This window comes from Python bivittatus, unplaced genomic scaffold, assembly GCF_059951505.1.
Source record: "Python bivittatus isolate LINGU-HERP-01145 unplaced genomic scaffold, Pbiv_v1 ctg000650_np1212, whole genome shotgun sequence".
NCBI classification, from domain to species: domain Eukaryota; kingdom Metazoa; phylum Chordata; class Lepidosauria; order Squamata; family Pythonidae; genus Python; species Python bivittatus.
Genome location: NW_028277093.1, coordinates 1,039,113 through 1,063,580, shown reverse-complemented (window position 1 = coordinate 1,063,580; position 24,468 = coordinate 1,039,113). Strand labels below are relative to the sequence as shown.

The 24,468-nt window shown below is 46.7% G+C and overlaps 2 protein-coding genes across 6 annotated transcripts; both read left to right on the top strand.

Moving 5' to 3' along the window:
• The first annotated feature begins 217 nt into the window (after positions 1 to 217).
• On the top strand, positions 218 to 10,187 carry LOC148214463 (uncharacterized). 4 transcript variants are annotated; one of them, XM_088151396.1, is made up of 7 exons: positions 218 to 338; positions 2,088 to 2,187; positions 2,323 to 2,759; positions 3,064 to 3,190; positions 3,741 to 3,811; positions 5,296 to 5,413; positions 7,442 to 10,187. In XM_088151396.1, exons 2-7 carry the CDS (start codon positions 2,181 to 2,183, stop codon positions 8,605 to 8,607), a joined length of 1,926 nt encoding a protein of 641 aa, XP_088007522.1. In that variant the 5' UTR covers positions 218 to 338; positions 2,088 to 2,180; the 3' UTR covers positions 8,608 to 10,187. The 4 variants fall into 4 exon arrangements, with proteins under 4 accessions (XP_088007522.1, XP_088007523.1, XP_088007520.1 ...); XM_088151397.1 differs by having other exon boundaries at positions 225 to 338; positions 2,091 to 2,187; XM_088151394.1 differs by having other exon boundaries at positions 226 to 338; positions 1,562 to 2,187.
• A 2,878-nt stretch (positions 10,188 to 13,065) lies between these two features.
• LOC112542503 (class I histocompatibility antigen, F10 alpha chain-like) lies at positions 13,066 to 22,584 on the top strand. Of its 2 annotated transcripts, XM_088151442.1 has the most exons (8): positions 13,066 to 13,262; positions 14,482 to 14,748; positions 15,249 to 15,524; positions 16,334 to 16,618; positions 17,417 to 17,500; positions 18,742 to 18,774; positions 20,016 to 20,048; positions 20,888 to 22,584. In XM_088151442.1, the coding sequence occupies exons 1-8, from the start codon at positions 13,199 to 13,201 to the stop codon at positions 20,899 to 20,901; spliced, it is 1,056 nt and encodes a 351-aa protein (XP_088007568.1). In that variant the 5' UTR covers positions 13,066 to 13,198; the 3' UTR covers positions 20,902 to 22,584. The 2 variants fall into 2 exon arrangements, with proteins under 2 accessions (XP_088007568.1, XP_088007569.1); XM_088151443.1 differs by lacking the exons at positions 18,742 to 18,774; positions 20,016 to 20,048; positions 20,888 to 22,584 and having other exon boundaries at positions 17,417 to 17,508.
• The last annotated feature ends 1,884 nt before the right edge of the window (positions 22,585 to 24,468 follow it).

The following is a 24,468-nucleotide window of genomic DNA, read 5'->3' as shown; positions in this document are numbered from 1 at the left end:
AAGTCAGTCTCCAGCCTGGCTTGCAACTGGTTGAGGTTAACCATGGTTTGTTGCTTAAGCCACAACTGGAAGGGTTCCCAGAGCTCACAGAGCAAAAGCTTGTCTGCGATGCAGCTTAGCTCCTCCCTGCGGGCCCGCCCGATGGGTTGGACTTCAACTCCCAGAATTCCGAGCCGGTGGCTCGGAATTCTGGGAGTTGAAGTCCAACCCATCGGGAGGGCCCCCAGGGTGGGAGGAAAGAGGACTTTCCGCGGGGTCTGAATCCTAGAGAGGCTTGGAGGAAGAGAGGCGGCTCGGACGCCCCGTTTCCTTCTTTTCTCCCCCTTTGGGAAGGTTTGGTGAGTGCGAAAAGGGACCGGGGTCTGCATGGCCGCCCCTTCCCCCTCTCGGAGTTACATCTCGGGGCAGCTCGCGTGGCGGAGCTGGGGCGCCCCGCACCTGCGTCCCTTCGCAGCCACGGCTGTTGCCCCGCTCCCCAGCTGCGGGGCAGAGCCCTCTCCGCGCCCCCGGCCGCCTGCCCTGCGAGCCGGAGGGCGGGGCCGCAGGGGGAGGCGCCGGAGGGGGGAGGGGGCGAGGCTGCCCGGGGTTCCCGGCGCCCGGCTGGCGGGAGGGCTCGTCGCGGGGGATGCCGGGGCGTGTAGTCCTCGGAGTTCCGCAGGGCCCCTTGCGAGAGGCGGCTTGGGAGCGTGGGGCGAGGCGAAGGGGAAGTTCCCAACTTCCTTGCAGCGCTTCTCTTCGTCCTTCTCTCTCTTCCTTCCTCCTTCCTCTTTTCCTCCCTCCTTTTCTTCCTTTCTCCTTCCCTCTCTTTCTTGTTCTTCCCTCTCTCCGTTCACGTCCTTCTCTTTCCCTTTTTTCTTTCTCTCCTTTTCCATTTCTTTGTTTTCCCTTTGTTTTCTCTTTTCCTTGCTTTCTCTTTCCCTCTTTCTTTCCTTCCTTGTTTCCTATTTTCTCTCTCTTTTCCATTTTTTTCAGTTTCTCTTTCACTTTCTCTCTTCCACTTCGTCTTTCTTTCCCTTTCTCTCTTCCTTTTTCCTTTGCTCTGTTTCTTTCTCTGTGTGTGTCTCTTTCACTTTCTTTTTCTCTTTGGCTTTCTCCTTTTCTCTTTTTCTCTTTCTCCATTTCTTTCTATTTCCCTCTTTCCTTTCCTTACCTATTTCCCTCTCTTTCCTAATCTTTATTTCACTTCCTTTTTTTCTTTCCCTTTCTCTTCCTCTCTCTCCATTTCTTTCTTTTTCCTTTCTTCCTTTTTCTCTCTTTCTTCCTGTCTTTCTCCTTCCACCTCTCTTACTCCTCTTTCCTTTCTGTCTCTTTCCTTTGCAATTATTCTAACCTATTTCACGACAAAGACTTAACCTAGCACAAACCAAGGATAAAGACAAAACAGCTTCAGAGTTTTTTAAATCCCAAAGAATCCCATGAGATGGGCACCCAAAAGAGTGAATTCAGACTGAAAGTACAAAGGAATAAAATTGTTTTAGTGTTTTTTTTCCTCCCCAGAAGGCCAGAAGGGCATTGCAAAGAATAATTCTGGTGCTTCTTCTGTTTGATCTTTCCTGCTCAGGGCAGAACACGTGAAATTCTGGGGGTCCCATCTGTGAACTGGCATAACTGCATCCTAAAATACTTTGCACTTATTCCCTGGAGAGGTACAAATTTTGAATGGAAAGCCTGACATAACATAATTCATTGGGCTTTGTAAGCTGCTACAGGACTTTAGGTCTCCACCTTACCATGTCACAGGGTTGTTGTGAGGGCACCATTGGTGGAATAGGACTCATGTGCCACTTTGTGATTCTTAGACAAAAGATGGGTCCAATTGTCCTTGAAGGGACCCGCATATGAAACCATTGCTAGGAGCCAAAGGTGACTTGATGGTACATAATCAATCAATCCTCCTAGTCCCCCATTTCTAAGTTTTTAATGTGAGTTTTCTTTGCCTAGATTGTTGAAAATGAAAACTCAGCATAGAGAATATTCCTAAAAAAGGGGGGGGGATATGCATATTTTGGTGCGTAGCAAATCCTTGTTCATGGGGGTTTTGTATTTCTTTCAATTCTATCTCCCTTTATTGCTTGGACTGAACACAGAAGGCCGTGCAAAAGTACAGAAACTAAAATCTATCCAAATGTGAACCTCCGAAGACAAATCTACTCTGAAGTCCTCCCCTTGATTTTAACTGGATGTATGGTAAGCCAAGTAGGATGGCATTTCAAAGAGAACAGGGTCTTGGGAGTTGTATCTGGGATCTTTTAATGCCCTTCTCATCCAGTCCATAAAAAAAAAAAGTCAAGATCCAGGAGATCCTTTTTATCCTTTTTGGAGCTTTACTTGACTGCAGAGAGAAAATGGAGGCTGAATATGCAGCAGAGAAAGGAACGGGAGAAGGCCTTCAAGCAGTACAAGCTGGGATTGTTGGAGAGTTTTTGAAAAGAAATGGCCAGGAGGTCCTGGATAAGGAAGCCACCAGCTCAGAGAAACCACGCTGGTGTTTTAGAAACTTCCATTATCTGGAGGCCAAGGGGCCCCGAGAGGTTTGCAGCCAACTCCATGAATTTTGTCAAGAGTGGTTGAAGCCAGAAAAACATACAAAGGCTGAGATGTTGGACTTGGTGGTCCTGGAGCAGTTCCTGGCCATCTTGCCCCCAGAGATGGAGAGATGGGTCCAACAGCGTACACCGGGGACCAGTTCCCAGGCAGTGGCTCTGGCAGAAGGCTTCCTCCTGAGCCAGACAGAGGTCATGAAGAAGGAAGAGGAACAGGTGAGAATGTACTTCATCCTTTGAAAGTATTTAGAGAGAGCATATTTTGCTACTAGCATTCCTGGGATTTTCTGTAGAGAGACATTTGGGTGCCTCTTTAAGGATATTATTATATTTATCCACTACTGAACTGGGCAGATGGCAGGTTTCTTCCCTTCTCCAGTCAGTTATCTGAGAGGTGACCATCCCCAAGAATCATTTACAGTTTCACAGAGTTCACAGAGTTGGGAGAACTAAAATAAAATCCATCCTTCTCTTGCAACTTTCTAACTACTCTCCCCATGTGGGATCCTGGCTGTTCCAGGTGCAGGATCCACTCACAGTGATAGGGGCTGATTTCTTCAAGTTGGAGAGGGATTCTCCCAGTGCCTCTCAGAAACTGCTCTCTGTGAGGATCAAAGAGGAGGAGCCAATTCTGGACACACTCCAAGGTAAGAGGTTTCCTTTGGTTGAGTTTCTGAGAACTCTTGATGTTCCCTGGAGAAATTCCAGCTTCGCTGCTGCTTCCAATGCCTGAAACTCCTGACTGAATTAAACCGCCCTACCTGTTCGGGCCCAGATCCATCCTAGACCAGCATTATGTTTCTCGTTGTGTCCAAACAGATGCCTCTAGGGTGCTCCCAAGGAGGAGGTGGACATCTAACCTTCTCCTGCCAATGTTCTCCTGCAATTTCAACCCAGAGGTTACATTGGTTCTTTGAGCTTCATAGCCCTTGAAACATCTGTCCTCCATGAATTTATCCTCTCCCCTTTTAAAGCCTTCCAGACCTTGTGGCAATTAATTCCACATATTAAGGATGAGCTGTGGGAAGAAGCACTTCCCTTCATTAACTTTAGCTCAGCTTCATTGGATGACCTCTGGTCCACATGTTTCAAGAGAGGGAGGAAAACATCTCCCTGCCCACTTTCACCATGACCTGTATGACTTCCACGTCATGAGGTGTTCGTGAAAGGTTTTCGTCACCTTTCTCTCTTTCACAGGGGTTGGAATGCTGCTGGATCAAGGGTCTCTTTTGGGGGGTGGAGAAGCCACTCCTGGCCCACCAGCTCAGGTAAGGGAAGGAATCTTGATGATCCGTTTGCAGGGATTCCTCTCCTCCTTTCCCTCCCCAAGGGGATGAAGGCCCAACTAACGTGGGAATTAAAAGGCAAGCACCATGGGGAATCTGCTATATTTATTGCTAGCAACTACCAAGAGGGTTAGATTTTCACAGTCCTAGAAACCAGCTTTAGGTTAATAGAATCTGGAAACCAGATGCGTGTGCTTTGGCATCCAGTCTATCTGTATGTTTGTTAGGGTGGAGAGTCCTTGATCCTCTTGCCGAGTGCTCTCGAAATGGTGGGGAAGCTGCTTCCCTGTCATAGGAGGGAAATGCAGATGTTTAGGCCCTCTACTATTTCGCAAACTGCTATCCTCTTTCCCAGGCTGTGAGAAATTCCTTATGTGGCTGTTCCTCATCTGTGACAGACATAAAAACCAGGCAAGGCTTTGATTGTACCATCTCAGCTGCCATCTTGACTTTTTTGACCACACTCTGCAGACACCCCTGCCAAGTTTACTAGCATCCTATCTCCCAAAATTCTTAACCACAAACCATGCTTCCATTTAATTCTGGGAGTCGGGTGGCATATAAATTTAAATAATAATAATAATTCTAGGAGATCCAGTCCCAAAATAAGGTATTTTGGATATATTATTGGACGAAAGCATGGGAGTAGATAGTGGGTTTTATACATTTTTATTATATTTTTCTTGCACTGCACATTAATACAAATTATTGCTTTATGCTATTGTTTTTAAACAACTTTAACCCACTCTTATAGCTCCAGATAGCAGATAGATTATTGTTTTTATGCTGTATAGGGTTAGGGTTATGTAGTTTAGCATAAGAAATCAGCACAACTAATTGTGCAAGAAATATTTACACATATATGCATGCATGCACACACATACCCAAGTATAAGAATCAGTGTAGTATAATCGTTAGGGACTAGGAGCAAGGAGACCTTGGCTGAAGTCCATCCTCAGCCATAGCGTCCATCCTCAGCCATAGCAACCCCCTAGTGAGGTTGTGAGTTTCAGCACAACCTGCATCACAGGGCTGTTCTGGCGGGGGAGGGACGGGACGGGACGGGACGGGAAATTATGCAGACCTTCAGTTTTTCAAAGTAAGGAAACTGTTCCCATCATAACGTCTTTGAAATAAAATCCTTCATAAAAGGCTCTTTCTTTAACCTCAGAAATTAAAATATCTCATGCTGACACTACCCCCACCATCATCCCCCACACCCAAAGGAGGAACTGGAGGACCTTCTCTTGGAGCTTCATGAAGCACCCATTTTTTTCTCTGCACATTTCTTTCTGGGATTTCTTGTGGAGAAGAATGCTTGTCTTCCACCTCTCTGCAGAAAATATGCCTATCATATTTCCCTGCCCTTGGATAGGCAGCCATATAGATGTATGAATGAATGAATGAATGAATGAATGAATGAATGAATGAATGAATAAATTTGGGGGGGCCTGCTGTCATTTCAGGAAAGCACTGTGTGGTTCCCCAAGAAAGAAGAAGAGGAGGAGATGCCCCTTGACTCCAGCCAGAGCGTTCTCCATATGGAAGTCATGGAGGAGAAATGTGGAAGTCCCCCCACTCAGGGTAAGAATGAAATGTTCTGAATTACACGCTCCTAGAATTGGAGGCAGCCTGTTGAGCCAAGGAGTCCCCCCACATGCTCAAGGCAGGAATCCAGCTTATACTCCCAGTTCTCTAGCCTCTTCTGGAGCATATCTAATGCCCACCATTTCTGGGTAAATGATTCCATTGTCTACTCTTACAGTTAGGAAGAACAATTTTTGGAATTTCTCCTCTATTAACTTCAATCTGTTATTTCATATTCTACATTCTGGAACAAGAGAGGATCTTTTGGTGCTCTCTGAGCTTGGTGGTTTGCTTGCAGATGTTTCATTATCCAGCTAGGTAACATCATCACTGCCTAGTTGGGTAATGAAACGTCTGCAAGCAAACCACCAAGCTCAGAGAGCACCAAGAATTCCTCAGTTCAACCCTGAGCTACAGATACTCTCTTCTGTTGGGAAGAATCTTTTCCTATGTGACATTTAGACAGCTATGGGAAAAGTGACACAATATCCCTGTTCAGTCAACATTTTTGAGGCTAAACATATCCAGCTCACTCCATTTCTCTTCAGAGGCTCAGTTCCTAGTTCTCTGATATTCCTTCTTGTCCTTTTCTGTACCTGTTCCGATTTCTTTGAATCCTCCTGAAAGGGTGCTATCCAGAATTACCTACAAATAGGTAAAGTGGGATCAGACCAATGAGAAACAAAGTAGAACAACGATGTCCCATGATTTAGCAACCATGCTTCTGTTGACATAGCCTGAGATTTCCTTTGCCGTTTTTACAGCCACATCACACCACCATCTCATTCAGCTGGCGATCCACTGCCAGTCCAAAGTGGTTGTTCAAAAGAGTTACATCCAAATCTTGGCCCTTACTGCAAATCTGGATTCTGTTGGGAGGTCTGTTTGGGGAACCAACTGTGGTGCCCATGCACCAACTTCCTGGCCTTGGGGCCAAGCAGGATTTTCCTCACAAGGAGCGAGGCCATACTTGGCAGATAAGTGAAGTGGGTCTAGGTGGTCCTTCCACCTTGAAGTAGAAAGTGGCTTCACCTTCTGCTTCCTGCTCGGCATGACCACAAAAGGCCAAAGAAAGATGACTGGGAAGAGGGCATTACAGATGCCCAAAACTGGTCAGCAAAATTTGTCAGCTCTTGGCCTTTGAATTAGCTTTGTCCAGAAGGAGAAAAAAACCCAGACAGTAGGATTCTCCTGACCTACATTGAATTCATTGTTCAAAAATGGGATGATAACAGTGACATTGATGAAAGTAATATCATTTCAATAGCCTGATATTGAAATGTTTATTTTTGCTTTTAAAATTATAATTTGCTATAATTTATGTGGATTTTTGGTGTGGATTTTTTAGCTTGTTTAGTAATCAAATTGGTGTTTTTTAAAGCTTTATTCTTTTCCCCTTCTTTATTCTCTAGAATTATTTTTTCCTCTTTTTTCTCCTTATGTACTTTAATAGGTTTTTTTACGGTAGGGTAGGGTAGGGTAGGGTAGGGTAGGGTAGGATAGGATAGGATAGGATAGGATAGGATAGAATAGGATAGGATAGGATAGGATAGGATAGGATAGGATAGGATAGATCATGTAATGGAATATATTAAAAAGCTAGGGTTCTTCTTTAAAATATGTCATATTTCATATAATTGCAGTATAATTATATAGATACTTAATTCATCCATAATGTTACACCCAAGAACCAATGTGTTTCAAGAAATATTTTGGTAATGTTTTTAAGGTTTAATAAATAATTTGAAATAGCATCAATGATTTGGGGAAGCAGGTCCAAGGGAGTGCCTTCAGAAATAGATTGAGGATCCACAGACCTCCACGGAGTCCACTAATTGCAGCCATCAGGGGGTTGGGCTGGATGGCCTCAGAGGTCCCTTCAGAAGCCTCTTCAATCCTTGAATGTAATGGAGGAAGAGAACCAGCATGCCTAACTTTTCTCCAATGTTGAATTGGGCATTTTTTAAAAATTTCCTTTGGCTTTCTCTAGACTTTTTTTATGCTCCTTTCTCTGTTTTCTTGCAGAACAAGGATGGAATGGTGAACCTTACAATGGACGACGTTCAAAGAGAAACGAGCATCAGAAGGCAGAAGAGTCCTGTAGAAACCAAGCAGGATCAGTAAAGAAGGAGGGAAATCCAGTGGAGGTCTTGAGAGATCCCTTTTGCCTAGGGAGCAACCTCCCCGAAATTCCAATTCGACATGAAAAGCCAAAGGGAGCGAGGACCCACAGTTGTCAAGTTTGTGGGAAGAGCTTCAACCGTAAATCAGATCTTAATGTCCACTGGAGGATCCACACAGGAGAGAAACCATATAAATGCCAGGAGTGCGGAAAGACCTTCAGGCAGCTGGCAAGCCTCTCGTCCCACCAAAGAATCCACACCGGAGAGAGACCGTATCAGTGTTCAGAGTGCGGGAAGGGCTTTTATGACAAATCCAGCCTCGTCATACACCAGAGGATTCACACCGGGGAGAAACCGTATCAGTGCTTGGAGTGCGGGAAGAGTTTCCACCAGAGTTTTGGTCTTACTTCCCATCAAAGGATCCACACCGGCGAGAAGCCATATGTCTGCACGGACTGCGGAAAGCGATTCTATGATAAACCACACCTCGTCAGACACCAAAGAATCCACACTGGGGAGAAACCGTACACGTGTCTCGAGTGTGGAAAGAGCTTCAGCCAAATCACCAGCTTCTCATCCCATCAAAGGATCCATACAGGCGAGAGGCCATTTATCTGCTTAGAGTGCGGCAAGAGCTTTTATGACAAATCCAACCTGCTCACCCACCAGAGAATTCACACGGGGGAGAAGCGGTATAAATGCCTGGAGTGTGGGAAGAGCTTCAGTCAGAAAAAGAGCCTCACATGCCATCACAGTATCCACACCGGCGAGAAACCATATCGTTGTCCTGAATGCGGCAAGAATTTCCGGCAACACACAGACCTCACCTCGCACCAGAAGATTCACACCGGGGAGAGGCCATACCAGTGCCCTGAGTGTGGAAAGAGGTTTTATAGAAAAGCAGACCTGAACAGACATCAGAGAATTCACACCGGGGTAGAAAGGCCGATTATTGCCTGGAGCGTGGAGATGGCCTCGGACGGAGTATCACTGTTACGTCCGCTTGGAGAACTCACGCGAGAAAACCAGCCCATCACTTCGGAGATTAAACAAGAAGTTTATTGCTGAAAGAAACTATATATGGTGTCCAAGAATCTGCTGGGGAAAAATACTTCACACCTGGGAGGTAAAAAAAAAATTAAGATGGTAGTCATGATGACACAGTCAAAGCCCCACCCCTTTTAAACACCTCACTCCACATCTCTAAGTAAACCCTCAGCAGAATTTCTACCAAATCTGAAAGTTTGCTTGCTATTTCACACTGTTCCCACTAATCTGGGTAAAAGTGGGATCTTATTGTTGGTTGTTTGCTGATGGCTTTGCCTTTACATTTCAGTCAGGGGTTTTCAGGGCTATCCTAGGTTAAAGAAGTGATACTCCCAACAGCAAAGACAAGGGATTACCATGTTCGAAGATGGTTTAGGCTTACAGCCTCTCCTTTTCCTCTTCCCTCTGGAAGCAGACTTCCTCATGCGAGTCTAAACCCAGATCTTATTGGAAAATAGAGGTCTTCTCTTTTGCCAAGGGCCAAGAAATTTTGGAACTTCCTCCTGATAGAAGTTTCCTTTGTCCTTTCCCTGCTGGATATCTGCCACCGTTTCTTGCTGCACTGAAATTCATATGCAATCTTTGAGGGAATGGTGACTATTTTTTTAATTCCTTTTTTTTAAAAATGGTTTGTTTATGTTTCTTCTTTTTAAGTACTATGTTTCTTACTGCTTTTTGGGGAGGGGGGAGTAGGATTTTGTAATTTATTGCTTTTTCTTAGTGGCATGGAATTAAGGGAAAGGGGGCAGGCCGAATTCTTTTAAACAATGAAAGCATCAAGGGCAGAGTTTTTCCAATTGTAAAACAAGGTGAGGATTGCATTCCCTTGGAACTGTTGGGAAACGAAGAAAAAATTAAGCGGTGTGAACGAAGGTGCGTTGCTCATTGGAAACATCTGGAAAGCACTTTCTGCTACCTGGGGAATTCTGAAAAAAAGGTATCACTGTTCATGAAGTCACATTTATTCCAGAAATAGAGGTGCTTTAGGCACCAAATTGCCACCACCATTTTTTGCAAAAAGTGGTGGTAGGGGGTGGAACCTTGGAAAGAGTAAAGCAGGGGTTTGGGCCACACACTAGTTGTGGACAATGAAACGTCAGGCATAAATAATGTTCTGGGATGCCTGCAGAGATAAAGTCAGATAAAAAAGTGGTCTGCTACTGCTGCTCTCTTTGCAATCTAGTCTACTCCAGCAGGATTTCCTGGTGGCCTCCTATCTGAGCATTAATTTGGTCTGATCCAGCTTGGCTAGCCGGGTCTCAATTGTTGTGGTGTTCTGCCAATTAAAAAAAAAAATCTCACTTTTAGCATGTTTTCTCTTCATTTTTCTGAGTTTTCCTCAATATATTTAGGGAAGGGCAGTTTTGCAACCTACAGTTTTGAATTAGTCTTTTTCCTACTAATTTCTTTACCATTGAATAGGGTATTCTTTCATTATTAAAATCTAACCAACAACAAGGAAATTAGATCCTGGTACAAGTATGGCGTTGGAAGAATAATTATTATTTGGAAGCGCACCATTGCTTTCCCAAGAACAAATATTGGGGGACCAGCGCAAAATTAAAACAGTGATCATGACATTAAAGCGATTTCTCACCTTGATAGCTCTTCAGGACTTTGAAAGTCTGCATCTTGAGTAGGCCACATTTTGAGGTTAAATTTGCAAATACACACACACGTGCACATACATACAGTATATGTTAGCCCTGTGAGTTAATCCGGACACGAAGCACAACCAGGAGTACTAGCTCTGCCTTTATTGTAAGGTTACGCTAACAGAACCTTGCAAGACTAAAAGTATTTCTCCCCTCCTCTCCTTTTACTCTACTAGGGAGGCCCCCTTCTGAAACATTTCCCACTCCTGCCCGCCTCCTGTGGGCTGAGACATCTTTTACACGCTGGTTGTCCAGTCTGTGTGTCTCTCCTGTCTCCCAAGGTCGTTCCCACATACCATCACATCGTATAACAAACATTGACTTGATTTAAAATCTAAATTAAAACGAGGCTGTCTATATTACATTTACAGATATAGACTTCCTGCTCAACAGAGATGCGTAATAGCAGATTAAGCGCCCAGCCAAATCTTCTAGACAAAGCCGGTGTGAACCACCAGGAGGGGAGTGACTGATGGAAGACTCCCCTGTCCGCTCCAGCACCAGCTGACCCCTTGCTCTTCCCTGAAAACAGACGTCGTACGGTCACAGCATTCTAGAGTTGGAAGGGACTTTAGAGGCCATCTGGTCCAACCTCCTGCTCAGGGAGGATCCCTTAAAGCATCTCTGAGATCTCTCTTTGAAGATCTCTAGCAAGGGGGAACTCAGCACTTCACGGGGCAGCCTGTTCCACCGGCTGATTGTTTGAACAGCCAGGAAGTTCCTCCTGGTGCCTAGCCTGAATCTGAACATTTCTAGTTTTACTCCATTGATTCTGGTCCTGCCCTCTGGGGCAGCAGAGAATAAGCCCATTCCCTCTGCTATGAATTAACCCTTCGGAGACTTGAAGACTGCTATCCTGTCTCCCTTCAGCCCTCTTTTCTGCAGGCGAAACATCCCTGGATCCTTGAGCCCTTCACCATCTTGGTAGCCCTCTCTTCTGGTTCAATTCACTCCAGTTTGGAGTGTGATGCCCAGAAACAAACAGCCAATTTGGACTTCTGCTCCGGTTAATACACCCCAAGATCACCTTTGCCTTTTTTGCCACTGCATTACACAACTGGCTCATGTCTAACGTGGTTCATAAAGGAGATGTTGTATGACATTTTGTATTAAGTCATAAAATGTTTTATGATCATTTTTATGTCATAATATGTTTTATAAAATTTGCCAAATTTCAATCCCACAGGAGTCACAGGTCCCGGATTTTGGATGCATTCTGTAAATTAGCCCCTTTGAGGTACCTTGGTTCAAAAAATGGTTGCCCTGCGATGCACCCTTTTGCCCAGTTAAAGGTTACACGTAGACAAACAGGAGAGTTTTAGCGATATATAAATAGGCATAGGCATCTGGTACAAGCTGCAATAATGTCAACATCATCGTCGTCGTCATCAGTCAAATGAAATGAATTAAATACAGATAGTCCCCAGTTTAGGAACAAGTTCTGTTCCCAAGGTCTGTCCTTAAGCTGAATTTGTATGTAAGCTGGAGCAGTATTATTGTATAATACTGTATAAATCAGTGTTTCTCAACCTTGGCAACTTTAAGATGTGTGGGCTTCAGCTCCCAGAATTCCCCAGCTAGCCTATCCCCCATTTCGCACCTATCCAAACCTCTCCCCGAACCCGATTTCCCGCCTCTCCGCCTCAAAAGTGCATAAATTCTGTGCTTTTCTCTCGTTCGGGGTCCCTCCTTCTTGCAGTGATCCTTGCAATAAACCCGGCTCTTCTCCCCCGCGTTGCGCTCCCGTCTCTGGCAGAAATTCCTCGAGCGGAGAGCAAGAAATGCCTTTCTTTGCGGCCGGCGTTCATACGCCACCTCCTTTTGCGAAAAACACCCTTCCAGACAATCCGCTATTAAGATGACCTCTAGCCTCCTAAAGGACGAGGGGGCGGGGGCTGATTTGACGGGGGGGGCAGGCTTGTCCGCTTGGTCTTTGCCGTCGTTCGTTAATTCCCGAGTCTTCCTCCCCCTCCTTACTGGCGCGCTTCTTTGGGTTTTTCGGCACGGGCGCTGCAGGACGCAGCCGAGAGGGGGCGCCCTCCCCCAAAGAATCGCATACCCGGCCGCCTCCAGCTCCGGACGGCAACCGAGCATGCGCGCGATGATTGCCCCGCCCCCTCCCTCTCCCGGTATTGCAGCCGCGGAGTCGGAGGGAGGCTGGAATTCTTTGGGGAGGAAGTGGGCATCCTTGCCCGGAGTTCTGCCACTCTAGGAGGCGGCACTCTCTCCCCTTAACTCTGAAGTGGGGCTGCGGGGGGGGGGGTGCCAGCGCGGATCTTTTGGAAGCGACGGGTTCAGGGTTTGCCCTGGTTCTTCTCCCGCAACAGAGGAATTTCACAGCTGCCCATCAGATTTCCCGCCTCTCAACCTCCGAGGTGTATAAATTCTGCGCGTTCCTCTTGCCCGGGGCGCCCGACGATCCTCGCAGTTCCTCTGCTCAGCGCTGCGCTCCTTCCCCGCAGCCGAGCGCACTGAGTGGCGGGCAGAAAGACGCCGGGGCGCGCCTCCGCTGGGCCTGCTCGAGGAGGTCTCCGGGACAGTCCCCGCGCTTAAAACGAGGCGGGAAGGAAGCCTCCCTTCTGCCAGGCCTTCGCCTGCGGGGCAAGCGGCCAGTGGATCCCCAGAAGAAGGAGCCGTCGCGGGTCAGGAAACGCGAGGAAATGCAGCAGCTGCGGAGTTCAACACAGCCCCCAGAGATCCCCACGGCCTCCCCCCTGCAGGGATACCCCGAGTTTCGGCACAGGGCAGCGGCTGGACTAGCCGTCCGGACTGGATGGCCCCCGAGGCCCCCGCCCCGCCGCCCGAGGGCGGAGTCTCCGCCGAGACCCGCCTAGCGCCCTCCCCGCGGGGGCGGGGCAGGGGCAGGGGCAGGCGCCTCGCCGGCTGCTGGCGACGGGCTCCCGACCGCTGGCCGGTCTTCCGCCTCGGCTGATGGTGGGGCTCGCCCTGGGCTCTGCATGAGCTCCCGGCCCGTCTTACTGCTGGAGGCGGCCGCCCTGCTGCTGGCCGCGGGCATCTCGGGTGAGCTGCGGGGCGAGGGCAGCCGGTGCAACCCGCTGCGCGGGGACTCCCTCTTTCTAGGGCGCACGTGGGGTCGCTGCCAGAGTAGCCCCGGGTCCACTCATCGGCCTCCTGCCACGCCACGGGGAGCTCCGGAGCAGCCGGACGCGGTGGGCGTTGGAGTTCAACCTGCAGAGCGAGGCTGCGGGCTGCATCCTGGAGGCGGAGGCGGAGGAGGAGGAGGATGTCTAAGGCGGGAAGAGAAGGGGGTCCCGGCAAGAACGCGGGGCAGAGCGGGGAGAGGTTTCTTCTTCTTGAGCGGGGAGGTCACGCGTGCCTGCCTAACAGGGTTCAGGCGGCATTTCCACTTGCTCCGCTAGCCTTCCGCAGGGCGCTGCCGCCGGCAACTCGCGCTTTTGACGCAGCTCGGAATTCCCCAGCGCTGTGGACGGAGCCTTCCTCCCTCTCACGTGACTGGCCGGGTCCACCCTGCCGTCCGATTCCAAGGGGACTTGGGCTTTGCGGCTTGACAGCGGTCGTTTGAAGCTTTGTAGTCCCATCAGATCTACCGGGAAGAGCGGCCTGGGGTGGGGGCTACGTAGTGTCCTGGAAACATAGCCTGGCTCTGCGCGGCACCCTTAACTCGGGAACCAGTTTAGGGTCACCCTTGCAGAAACAAGTGAACCAAGATTTTCCCAATGGGCAAATGCACCTCCAAGAGGCCTTAATTATCTGATTCCCCAAGGTTTGCCCCAAAAGGTCAGGAGATTAGTTTAGCTTTTATGGGTTGTGCTAAAGTATGGGAAACCGTGAACCCAGCTGTTCTCTGCCACTATGTTCTGGCTTAAAGTGATGGCCTGCTTGGCACACCCCCTAAAACAGACACCGGCTTCCTCCCACATGCCGACCTGCAAACTCCCCAAACCTGTTTTAGTAGTCTAGCATGTTGTGTGGCCCCCAATTAGCAGGTCAACCACAGGCAAGCCTATTGTACATCACGACACTCATAAAAATGGGCAGAGCTTCGATTGCATCATCATGGCTGCCCTCTTGACTTTTTTGACCACACCCTGCAGACCCCCCTTTGTCTGAGGCTGGACTTGAACACAGGTCTCCCTGCTCCTCGTCCAACCGCTCCACCGTGCCAGCTCTGCTCAGGCGTCTTCTATGTGCGGCAGCATTTGCAGAATTAAATTCAGCAGCAAAGGATGCTCACTGAAGATCTTCTTTCTTCCGCTAGCCGCCTCTTCCCACGTCCTGCGCTATTTCTTCACTGGCATGTCAGAACAAGACCAAGGCCTGCCCCAGTTTGTCATTGTGGGCTACTTGGATGACCAGCAGTTTGTCCACTACGACAGCAGTTCCCGGAGGGACCTGCCGCGCGGCTCCTGGATTCAGAAGTTGGAGGAAGATGATGCCCAATATTGGGAGTGGCAAACTCAGCTCTCCCGCAGCTGGGAACTCTACTTCCAACTGAGCCTCTGGAACCGCTTCAACCACACCCCGGGTGAGTGCCAGGGAGGTAGGAGTTGCCGTGCTGCACATCCATCAGGGAGGGGCTCACCTAGATGATCTCGGAGGTCCCTTCCAACCCTCGCAATCTAGGATTCTGTATAGTGGATTCTTGCGCTGAGCTGGCGTAAAGGCATCTGAGAACTGACCTTGGGGCAGGAGGGAGGGAGATGTTAAAAGGAACTTGGATAAGAGATTTTGCTGTCCAGGGATTGAAACAAGTGTGAGAAAGAAACTGAGAATAACCTCGCCTTGATTTTGCTTAGTATAAGGGAGGGCAGAGAGGAACTTGGACAAGCTTTCAAGATTCTGTTACCATACCCTGCAAAAATAATACCCGAAATCCTTGTGGTTGGTGCCTTTTTCTTGACTATGCCTACCATGAAGGGCTGAATTAGGTCGAGTTTGACTAGATGATCTCTGTGGTACATTGCAGTCCTCCCACTGTCTCTCTGATATTGAGCAATGCAAATCTCACCAAGGTGTGTCTTGCAGGCTTTCACACCTGGCAGTGGATGCACGGGTGTGAGCTGCGCCAAGATGGACATAAGGATGGCAGTTCCCAGTTTGGCTATGATGGAACAGACTTTCTCAGCCTGGATAAAGAGACCCTCACTTGGACGGCAGCCGACTGGCGGGCCCAGGTGACCAAGAGGAGGTGGGAGGCCGACCTGGTCTGGACCCAGGGGCGAAAAAATTTCCTGGAAGGAGACTGCATTGAGTGGCTACAGAAATACCTGAATTATGGCAAGGAGACCCTACTCAGAAAAGGTGATGGGGTGTGGGGTGCGGTGGTGACACCTTAGGGTCACAATATTAACAGTGGGACCAATAATCCAGAGAGGCGTTCAAGCAAAAGCTAAACAACCATCTTTTAGGGATGATTTAATTTGGATTTCAGCACTGAGGACAGGATTGGAATAGGTGGTCTCAAGGATTCCTTCCACCTCTGTGATTCAGTGATTATAGTTCGGTAGGGAAAGTGTGAAATCCTTTGGACACATGAAGATGCTGCACAAATAGGTGAGAACCCTGAGGAAGGGGGTTCAGGCTAGGCACCAGGAGCAGTTTCTTGACTGTACAAGTCGTCAGCCAGTGGAACAGGCTGCCACAGGCTGCTCTCTCCTTCGCTAGAGGTCTTCAGAGAGAGGCTGGATAGTCATTTGTCAGAGATGCTCTAGTGGATCTGGCATTGAACGGGAGGTTGGACTAGATGTTCACTAAGGTCCCACCAACTAAATTTTGTGCTGTTTAGGATTTGAGCTTTCTTGGTTGAATATACAAATGGACTAAGAAGGTAAGGCTTAAGGACCACAACAGTGAGGTTCAAACTCTGGAGTTTTGGGCCTCCTGCCCAGGACAGACTGGAGCAGATGGCCAGGAATGGTCCAATCCTGCTTCTGATACAGTATTCAGCAACAGTAGGCAAAGGTGTTGGACTGCAGTGCTCATCGTCCTTCACTGTTGGCCGTGCTACTTGGGCTGGATGGAATCTGGAGTCCTGTTGGATCTACAGACCCTGCCTCCTGAGTCTAAAGCATTCATTTGGCTGATTATCAAGAATATTTCAATTTTTGCAGAGCCCCCGGTGGTAAAGGTCACCCAGAAAGGGAGCTACAACAGGCTTGAGACCCTCATCTGTCGGCTCCATGGCTTCTACCCCAAAGAAATTGATGTCACTTGGAGGAAGGGTGAGGAAATCTTGGAGCAGGAGACCCTCCGGGGTGGGACCACCCCCAACTCAGACGGGACCTACCACACCTGGATCAGTATCGAGATTGACCCCAAGGACAGGGAGCATTATAAATGTCATGTGGAGCATGATGGCCTTCTGGACCCACAGGATTTCACCTGGGAGAAGCCTGGTGAGTGATTGCAATGGGGGGGGGCACATGGATGCCAAGGAGTGCATTTTCAGCCTTATTTGTGGGGTATTGTTCTTGGGATTCTCCCCACATATACTAACAGATACTGGGTTCAGACTAGAGATGGCAACCTTTTTCATCCTGTTTCTTTTCTCCTGCCTGGTGGCTGCAGAGCACATGACTCGAGATATTAAAGTGAGCAGATCTGAAATTTTCAGAACCAGGGTTTTATTTTGCCAGGCTTCGTGACAGGTGCCTCTAACCAAGAATGACTATTTTCCAGGTACAATTCTCAGAGTTCTCCTTGTGAAGATGAAAGAGGTTACCAGCATTCCAGCAACTGAACTGGTTCCCACTTAGAACTGATCTCTCCCTGTATGCATTATGGCGGAGACTTTCTGATTTTCTAACAACCATTCTAAACTGCGTTCTACTTGTGAGAAAGAAAATCAGACAGTCTCTGCTGTAACGCACATGGGGGGAGATCAGTTCTATGTGGGAACCAGTTCAGCTGCTGGAACGCTCATAGCTCTTTTCATCATAATAAATCTTGCTAAAGAAAACTGCATGAGAATCTTGCTTTGAAAAAAATCACTTTCAGTTTCAGGCAGTTGCTGAAATGCCAGACAAAGCTGCAGGCAAGGGAAATTGCACACAACCTTTTATCCAGCTCCAAGAGGGAAAGATACTTTGGAGCTAATTTTCCAGTATTGCTTTCATTCACTTGGCTAATTTGGTGACCCTCCTGCATCCTCACCTGTAGCCACTTCTCCCATTATGCTCTTTTCCTAATTTCAGCTGCAGTAGGGGCCATCGTGGGCGGTGTCCTAGGTGCTCTAGCTGCTGCTGTCTTGATGGTAACTGGGATCATATTCTACACCAGTAAGTAAATGGAGATTTCTTCCTGTTGGTAGAAGGTTCTTGTGGCAACTTCAGCCTCCCTCACACTCTCTCAGAAAAACCCTTTTCTTGTAATGGGCAGGGCCCAAAGCTCATAGCATCCAACCCACACTGTCCAAACGTGGATCTCTGAGCAAAGCGATCCCCAACGAAATCTGCCCATGTATTAGTCCTGCAAGTCTCTAAACATAAAGGGGCAAGCAAGAGGTACTGTGGTTCTGTCTCCTTCAAAGCTTCCTACATCACTCAATGGTGGCAGTTCATCTGCTACCTGGTGGTTTACAAGTTTGCTTTGGGATCCAGAAGAACATGTTGGTTGTGAAAGCTTCTTCTGGATCCAAAAGGCATCCAGGTACCTCCAGGACCATCTCTCCTGTCCAGACTCGGCCCACCCAGTGCAAACTTGAAGAGATAGACTGCTGAGAGCCCGTACCCTACAAGATGTAAGCAAGGCCCACCTTCTCGGTGGTTGTTCCCCATCCTTTGAGCCCCCTGGCCTCTCCAAGTGAGGGAACGCTCCCAATCTTAGCCTTCAAAGCTTCTGGTTCTGCTGAGTGTTGGATCGATGGTTCTTAGTCTGCTGAGCATTTGGTCACCCGCCTAGCCAATTAATTACTGGTTTACTGTCTGTTGATTTTTATTGATTATCAATTATGATGGCTTACAAAAATCCATGTATGGGATACATAAAACTCTACACCATTTCATCATTATAAGCTGAAAGTTAAAATTAAACTTTGAGGGACGGGGGTGTCTTTAAATCAGCATTGACTCCTGGCAATTGCCTGGACTAGTCCCTGTAGTTTTCTTGGCAAGGTTTTTCAGAAGTGGTTTGCCTGTGCTGCTTCCTAGGACTGAGAGATGGGGACTGGCCCAAGGTCACCCAGCTGGTTCTGTGCTTAAGGTGGGACTAGAATTCAGAGTCTCCCAATTTCTAGCCTGGTACCTTAACCATTATCCTAATCTGGCTCTCAAAATTAAACTAGGGCTATGATATTTAGGCTGCAAAACTCAGTGTCCCCATAAGATGGCAGAATTAAATTTCTGTGTACCTCTTTGCTGCCACCTGGGGGTCATCTGGTATCTTTGCAGGCTAGATAAGGTGCCAGTCAGTTAAAGGCAAATCCCTAAAACTGTATAAGGCCTGGATAAAAAATTAGCTTCCCCGGCCCTTCCTAGAGGGCTCAAAAGGTTTGGATCTAACCTTTTGTTTGTGTTTGCAGAAAGATGCCGGAAGGGCTACCAAGCTGCATCAAGTAAGTGACCACAGCCTCTCTGAAACAGAATGCGTCCGTGGCAGCATGTGGGTCAGGAAGTGAAAGATGAGATACCCAGGGGGCCCCTCTCCAGCCTTCTGGTGTATCCAGTAGCATCTCACAGGGAGGGGTCAAAATTGGCAAAGATGATGGACAGAGCATGACAATGCACGCCTCTGTACCTGCATCATATTGGGCCCATGTTCAGAAGCGGGGAGGGGGGTTGCTTTGCAATGCTCTGTCTGCCATTTTGCTGATTTTGATCCCCCACTGTGGGTGGCACTGTGCATAGCCCCCAAAAAGCCCACCTCAAAGCAGCCATCAGAAGAAATAGTGACAAATTAGTCCACATTCTGAGGAGGACTGCAAAGATGGTGAACCAAGCTCTATGAGGAATAGTTAAAGGATCTGGAGATGTTCAGGCTCCAGAAAAGATGACCAAGGAGGGACAGAATAGCAGTCTTCAAATCTCTGAAGAGGTGTCACACAGAAGAAGGAATGATGCTTATTCTCTGTTGCTCCAGAGGGCAGGACCAGAACCAGTTAATTAAAACTACAAGGAAGGAGGATCAGGCTAAAAATCAGAGGAACTTTCTGACTATAAAACCTGTCAGTCAGTGGAACAGGCTGCCATATGATGTGATGAGTTCTCCTTTGCTAGAGGTCTTCAAAGAGAGGTTGGGTAATCATCTCTAGTGGATCCTATGCTGGGCAGGAATTTGGCCAGATGACATCACTGGTCCTTTCTACCTTCTATGGAATGAGAACATGCTATATAACCAAAGAGAAAAATGATTAACTACGTGGGGAAGAATCATAAGCTTCCCAGAGTTTCCTGGCCAACGAAGGAGCTCCTGTGCCATTGAGTCCTGCCCCATCTGTAGGCTGATGAGTTCTTCCAGTTGGTGGACACAGTGGAGAATTGTCTTCTCTGAGTGAAGTTCACACCAGTGAATGAATGTTAGTGATGTAGCCACAGAAGTTCCACAGGACTTGGGTCTGGGGGAGAAGCAATTGATCTACATAATATTTAAGGGGGAGGAATTTCAACTTTGGAGAGTTTCTGGAGTAAGCAAACAGCACTGTAGAATAATCTTCCTCAGGCTGTTGTCCTCCAAAACAAAACAGATGGGCAGCTAAAGTACCCTCTTGTGCAAATGGGAGAGGATGGGTCGGGGAGAGCGCAGTCCACTCTCCATTTGGCCGTATTGACGTTCCTGCCTTCCTTCTTTGATTTGCAGGGAACAGCCAAGAATCTGCTTCTTCTGGCAATGGTAAGTGAGAATATTGCCCTACCCATTTTCATCTTAAATATGGGAGAAGCGATTGCAAGACATCAGACATTTCTTTCCCTGTCACCCCAACAATTCACTAATTAAAGAAACCAAGGTATGTCTTGGATGAGAGAAAAAAAATGTTACCTGTTAAATTCTACTGGGGCTCTTTCCTGAGTGAACTTCACTCAGCAACAGCTGCATTTGAGTCTCTTGGAAGGATTTTTCCTTCCCGTTAGCCTGGTCGATGCATCTATAGGTTTTGCAATATGCCCTCCCATCTCTGGCTGGACTCCCTGCCTTGGATTCCCACCTGGAGTTCTTGACACAACTTAATCATGAGCCAGCAGTGTGATGCAGCTACAAAAGAGGCAAATGCAATCTTGGGGGTGCAGTGACTAAAGTACAGGTTCCAAATAAGCAGAACCAAGCCCTATGAGGACCAGCTGAAGGAAATGGATGTGTTTAGCCTACAGAAGAGATGACTGAGGGAAGAGGATTCAGGTTCAGATATCAGAAGGATTCACACAGAAGATGGAATGAATTTATACTCTCTTGCCCCAGTGGGTAGGACCTGTGGGTTAAAACTACAAACGAGGTTGAGGCTAGGCATCAGGAGAAACCTCCTGACTATATGAGTCGTCAGCCAGTGGAACAAGTTAGATGGTTGTCTTCAGAGATGCTTTAGTGGATCCTGCACTGAGCAGGGGGGATGGGGGGTTGGTGTATGTGACCTCTAAAGTGACTTCCAACTCTTTATTTTAGATCCCTTTCCATTTCTCTGCCTTGTAGCTTGTCTATTTCTAGCTCATCCTATTCTGGATCGTTTATACTTTCAGATATAGTGGAATGACATGTGAATGATTACCTGGATCAGAAGTGAGTCCCCACGTGAAGCTGGTCAGCCGTGTTGGAGCCACAAGTCCCAGAATTTCAGCCCAGGAGTATGCTAGATTGGCAGGCTGGCATCTCTGGCATCTTTCTTCTTCCTTCTAGTTCTGTGGTTCTGACAATCCCCTGGGGTTGTTCACTGATGCTGGATTAAATTTTCTTCACTTGCACTTTGGCTTCAGCAGCGTGAGGACCACCACGAAGGACCTAAAAATGTGACACAGATTACTCACCACAGGATTATCCTAGATTTTCAAGAATGCCTACTGGTTTTCAAGCAACCTATATGATCTTCTCTAGCCTTGTTCTGACCCCGATCCCTGCCTCCAGCTGCAGAAGTAGCTTGCCTATTATTGGAAATAAGTCTTTAATGGATTTAGGGAGATAGCACTGTTTTTCATTTTATTTTCTGAATAATTCTGTATTAAATATATCCCTAATTTTTCATTCTGTCTTAAAAATGAGTGCTATATTGGAAAATAAGAATATCAACTTCAGGGGGCCTTAATGTGATATTTTTACAGGGCTTGTGGTCAGTTATATAGTGAATTTGTCATCTTATTTAGATTTATGATAGTGACTTTTATGGTCAGTGTGATTATTTTGCGATGCTATACATTGCTGTAAGCTGCTGCTGTATGAGGTCTGCAGCATATATATTTAGTAATTCATACTCAAAGATGCCCAAGATTGCCTTATTCAGATATGTGAAATAAATCCTCCCCCCCTCCCAATCAAAATTACTGTATAAATGAAGCAGGGCCTGAAAGTGCTGTTAGAGTTGGAGAACCATAGATTACATCGCCATAATTGGGAGAAATCTTAAAAATGGCATCCAACCAGACTAACGTTTCTTTTTATGGAAGAATCTGACTCAGAGGACAAGGAAATTGGGTTTATGATTGCAAAAACAAACCACAGTTAGTGTTGTTCATGGCAACCAGGAGGAACTTGGAATTTGTGTTGATTTTATCATTTCTTTGCTTCTGTGAGCTTTTCACCATTTGACATGAGTGTCTGCAGGATTGAAGGTTTTTGTCAAAATGCAAAAAGCTGAATGTCACATCAGTGCACCCCAAACTCCATGCCTGTCACACGTTTGCAATGTCTTAACAGACTTATAAGAAGGGTGTTCTGGTAGATTCCTTCCTGCAACCAGGACCTGGATAGCTCCTAACACTAATGTACCATATATCTGAAGTGCGAAGGTCCGTAACCTCAATTCCTGATAGAGGGTTTGAACCCCACAGATAAGATCTGCCTACATAGGTCTGGTGAGTCCCAATATAGCACAAAACTAACCATGTCCTGCTTGCTGGTGGTTGGGGTAAGTTTAAGATAGGATTAAGAAGGATATTGCAATAAAAATAGAGAAATTGTCATGCAAGTCATATACTGTACAACTTTGGAACTAGAGATATGACATAAAATAACACCTGAGCTCTTCAGGGAAGGTCGACTGCATATACCACTCTGATTATATATATAAGAGGGTTGAGATTGGGCCATGAGCTCTCCCTTTACTTCTTCTTCCTCTGGTCCTTGGGCACATGATGTAAAATGGATAACTCTGTGTGTGTGTGTATGTACTGGTCTATTGTTATAGTTTTAGTATTTAAGAAAAAAATAAAGGAACATGTCTCTCTCTTGGATTCCCCTCTCTCTTCAACATATAGTTTAGGTAGAAGTACCCTATTTATTTCTTAATAAATCTAGCTTTTACTTCAAATATGACAAGTATCTGTTTGCATTTATGGTAACTGGGCTCAACTCATGCTGTGCACCTGTAATGGTATGTGGGAAAATCCTTGGGAGACGGGGCCAAGAGACGGTCGGTCAGGTAAGAGACAGCATAGCCCGCAGCTGGATTGTGGGTAGGGCAAGAGGCTCAGAAGGGACCCTCCCTAGTTTCTTGGGCTGTAAAGGAGATGACAGGAGAATTGTATTTTCAGACTTGCAAGATTCTGTTACTTTGCAAAAAGTAACTTTACAAACCCCTTCATGGATCACTGCCTTGTCATGGTGAAGGGGCTTGTGTAACTCAGTGAAGCCATGAGCTATACCGTGCAGGGCCACCCAAGACGGACAGGTCATGACAGAGAGTTCTGACAAAATGTGGTCCACTGGAGAAGGAAATGGCAATCCACATCCAGTATCCTTGCCAAGAAAACCCCATAGACAATGTCAAAAGGCTAAAGGATATGACGCCGGAAGATGAGCCTCTCAGGTCGGAAGGTGTCCAATATGCTACTGGGGAAGAGCGGAGGACAATTCCAAGTAGCTCCAGAAAGAGTGAAGTGGCTGGGCCAAAGCCGAAAGGACGTTCAGCTGTGGATGTATCTGGAAGCGAAAAGAAGGTCCAATGCTGTAAAGAACAATATTGTATAGGTACCTGGAATGTAAGATCTATGAACCAAGGCAAGCTGGATGTGGTCAAACATGAGATGACAAGATTGAACATCGACATCTTGGGAATCAGCGAATTGAAATGGACGGGAATGGGTGAATTTAATTCAGGTGACCATTATATCTACTACTGTGGGTAAGAAACCCTTAGAAGAAATGGAGTAGCCTTCATAAGCCCTGTTAGACCTGGCATTTTCAAAATATTTACTAAGGACTTCTTGTGATTGTGCATCTAATTTGGCAATGACACAAAAGTGAGCAGGATTGTAATGCTCTAAAGGCAGACACAAAATTCAAAGACTTCTCAATAGATTAAAAAATCACCTGTAGATAATTTCACAGTTGTGACAAAAGAATCCAATCTGACTTTCTTTATGTTAGTTTTTAAAGATGAAAGATTTTTGAATCCTTTCTGGTTCAAACTATAGAGAAATCTCTTTTTTCTTTTCATCCTCACATGCCAATGAGCGTCTTCAAGTAGGTCTGGATTCCTTTTTTACATCTTGATTCTTTTACTTGGAACAGAAGTTGTATTTTATTTTTCTGTGAGGCATTTCTTTTCTTTCATATTTAAATATTTTTATGGCTTTTCTCATTTTTTAATAATGACTTTTGATATTTTTATAATGATTGATTTTATATATTTGCTGTTTTTATTGATTGTTGTACGCTGTCCAGAGTAGCTCATTCACGCTCCAGTTCTTGGCTGCCATCCCACTTTCTTTCTGTCCATGCTTTTTTCAAATAATTCCACTTTTTCTCTGGATTCACTCATAGAGATGGGCCTCTTCCAACGTTAATTTCACGACATTATGCATTTTCTGAGGTAGTTTTTTTTCTGAGGTATGATTTCTAGACCTCTGTGTTTTTCCAGCAGCTTATCCAATTTAATACCTATTTTCTTTCCCTTCATCTCTTTCTTTTTCTCAAGGATCTTAATTTTTCCTACCCCGTTGCTTCACACCGTGGGTCACAGCCACCATCTTAGATCATCATGGCTTCCCGAATCAACACATGGCCCAACTGGCATTTTTATTTACCACAACTTGATTTCATTCTTTATGCCAGACCCTGTGTGTGCAATATTTGGAATACACGGGGGGGAGGGGGTAGACTTTCAGCC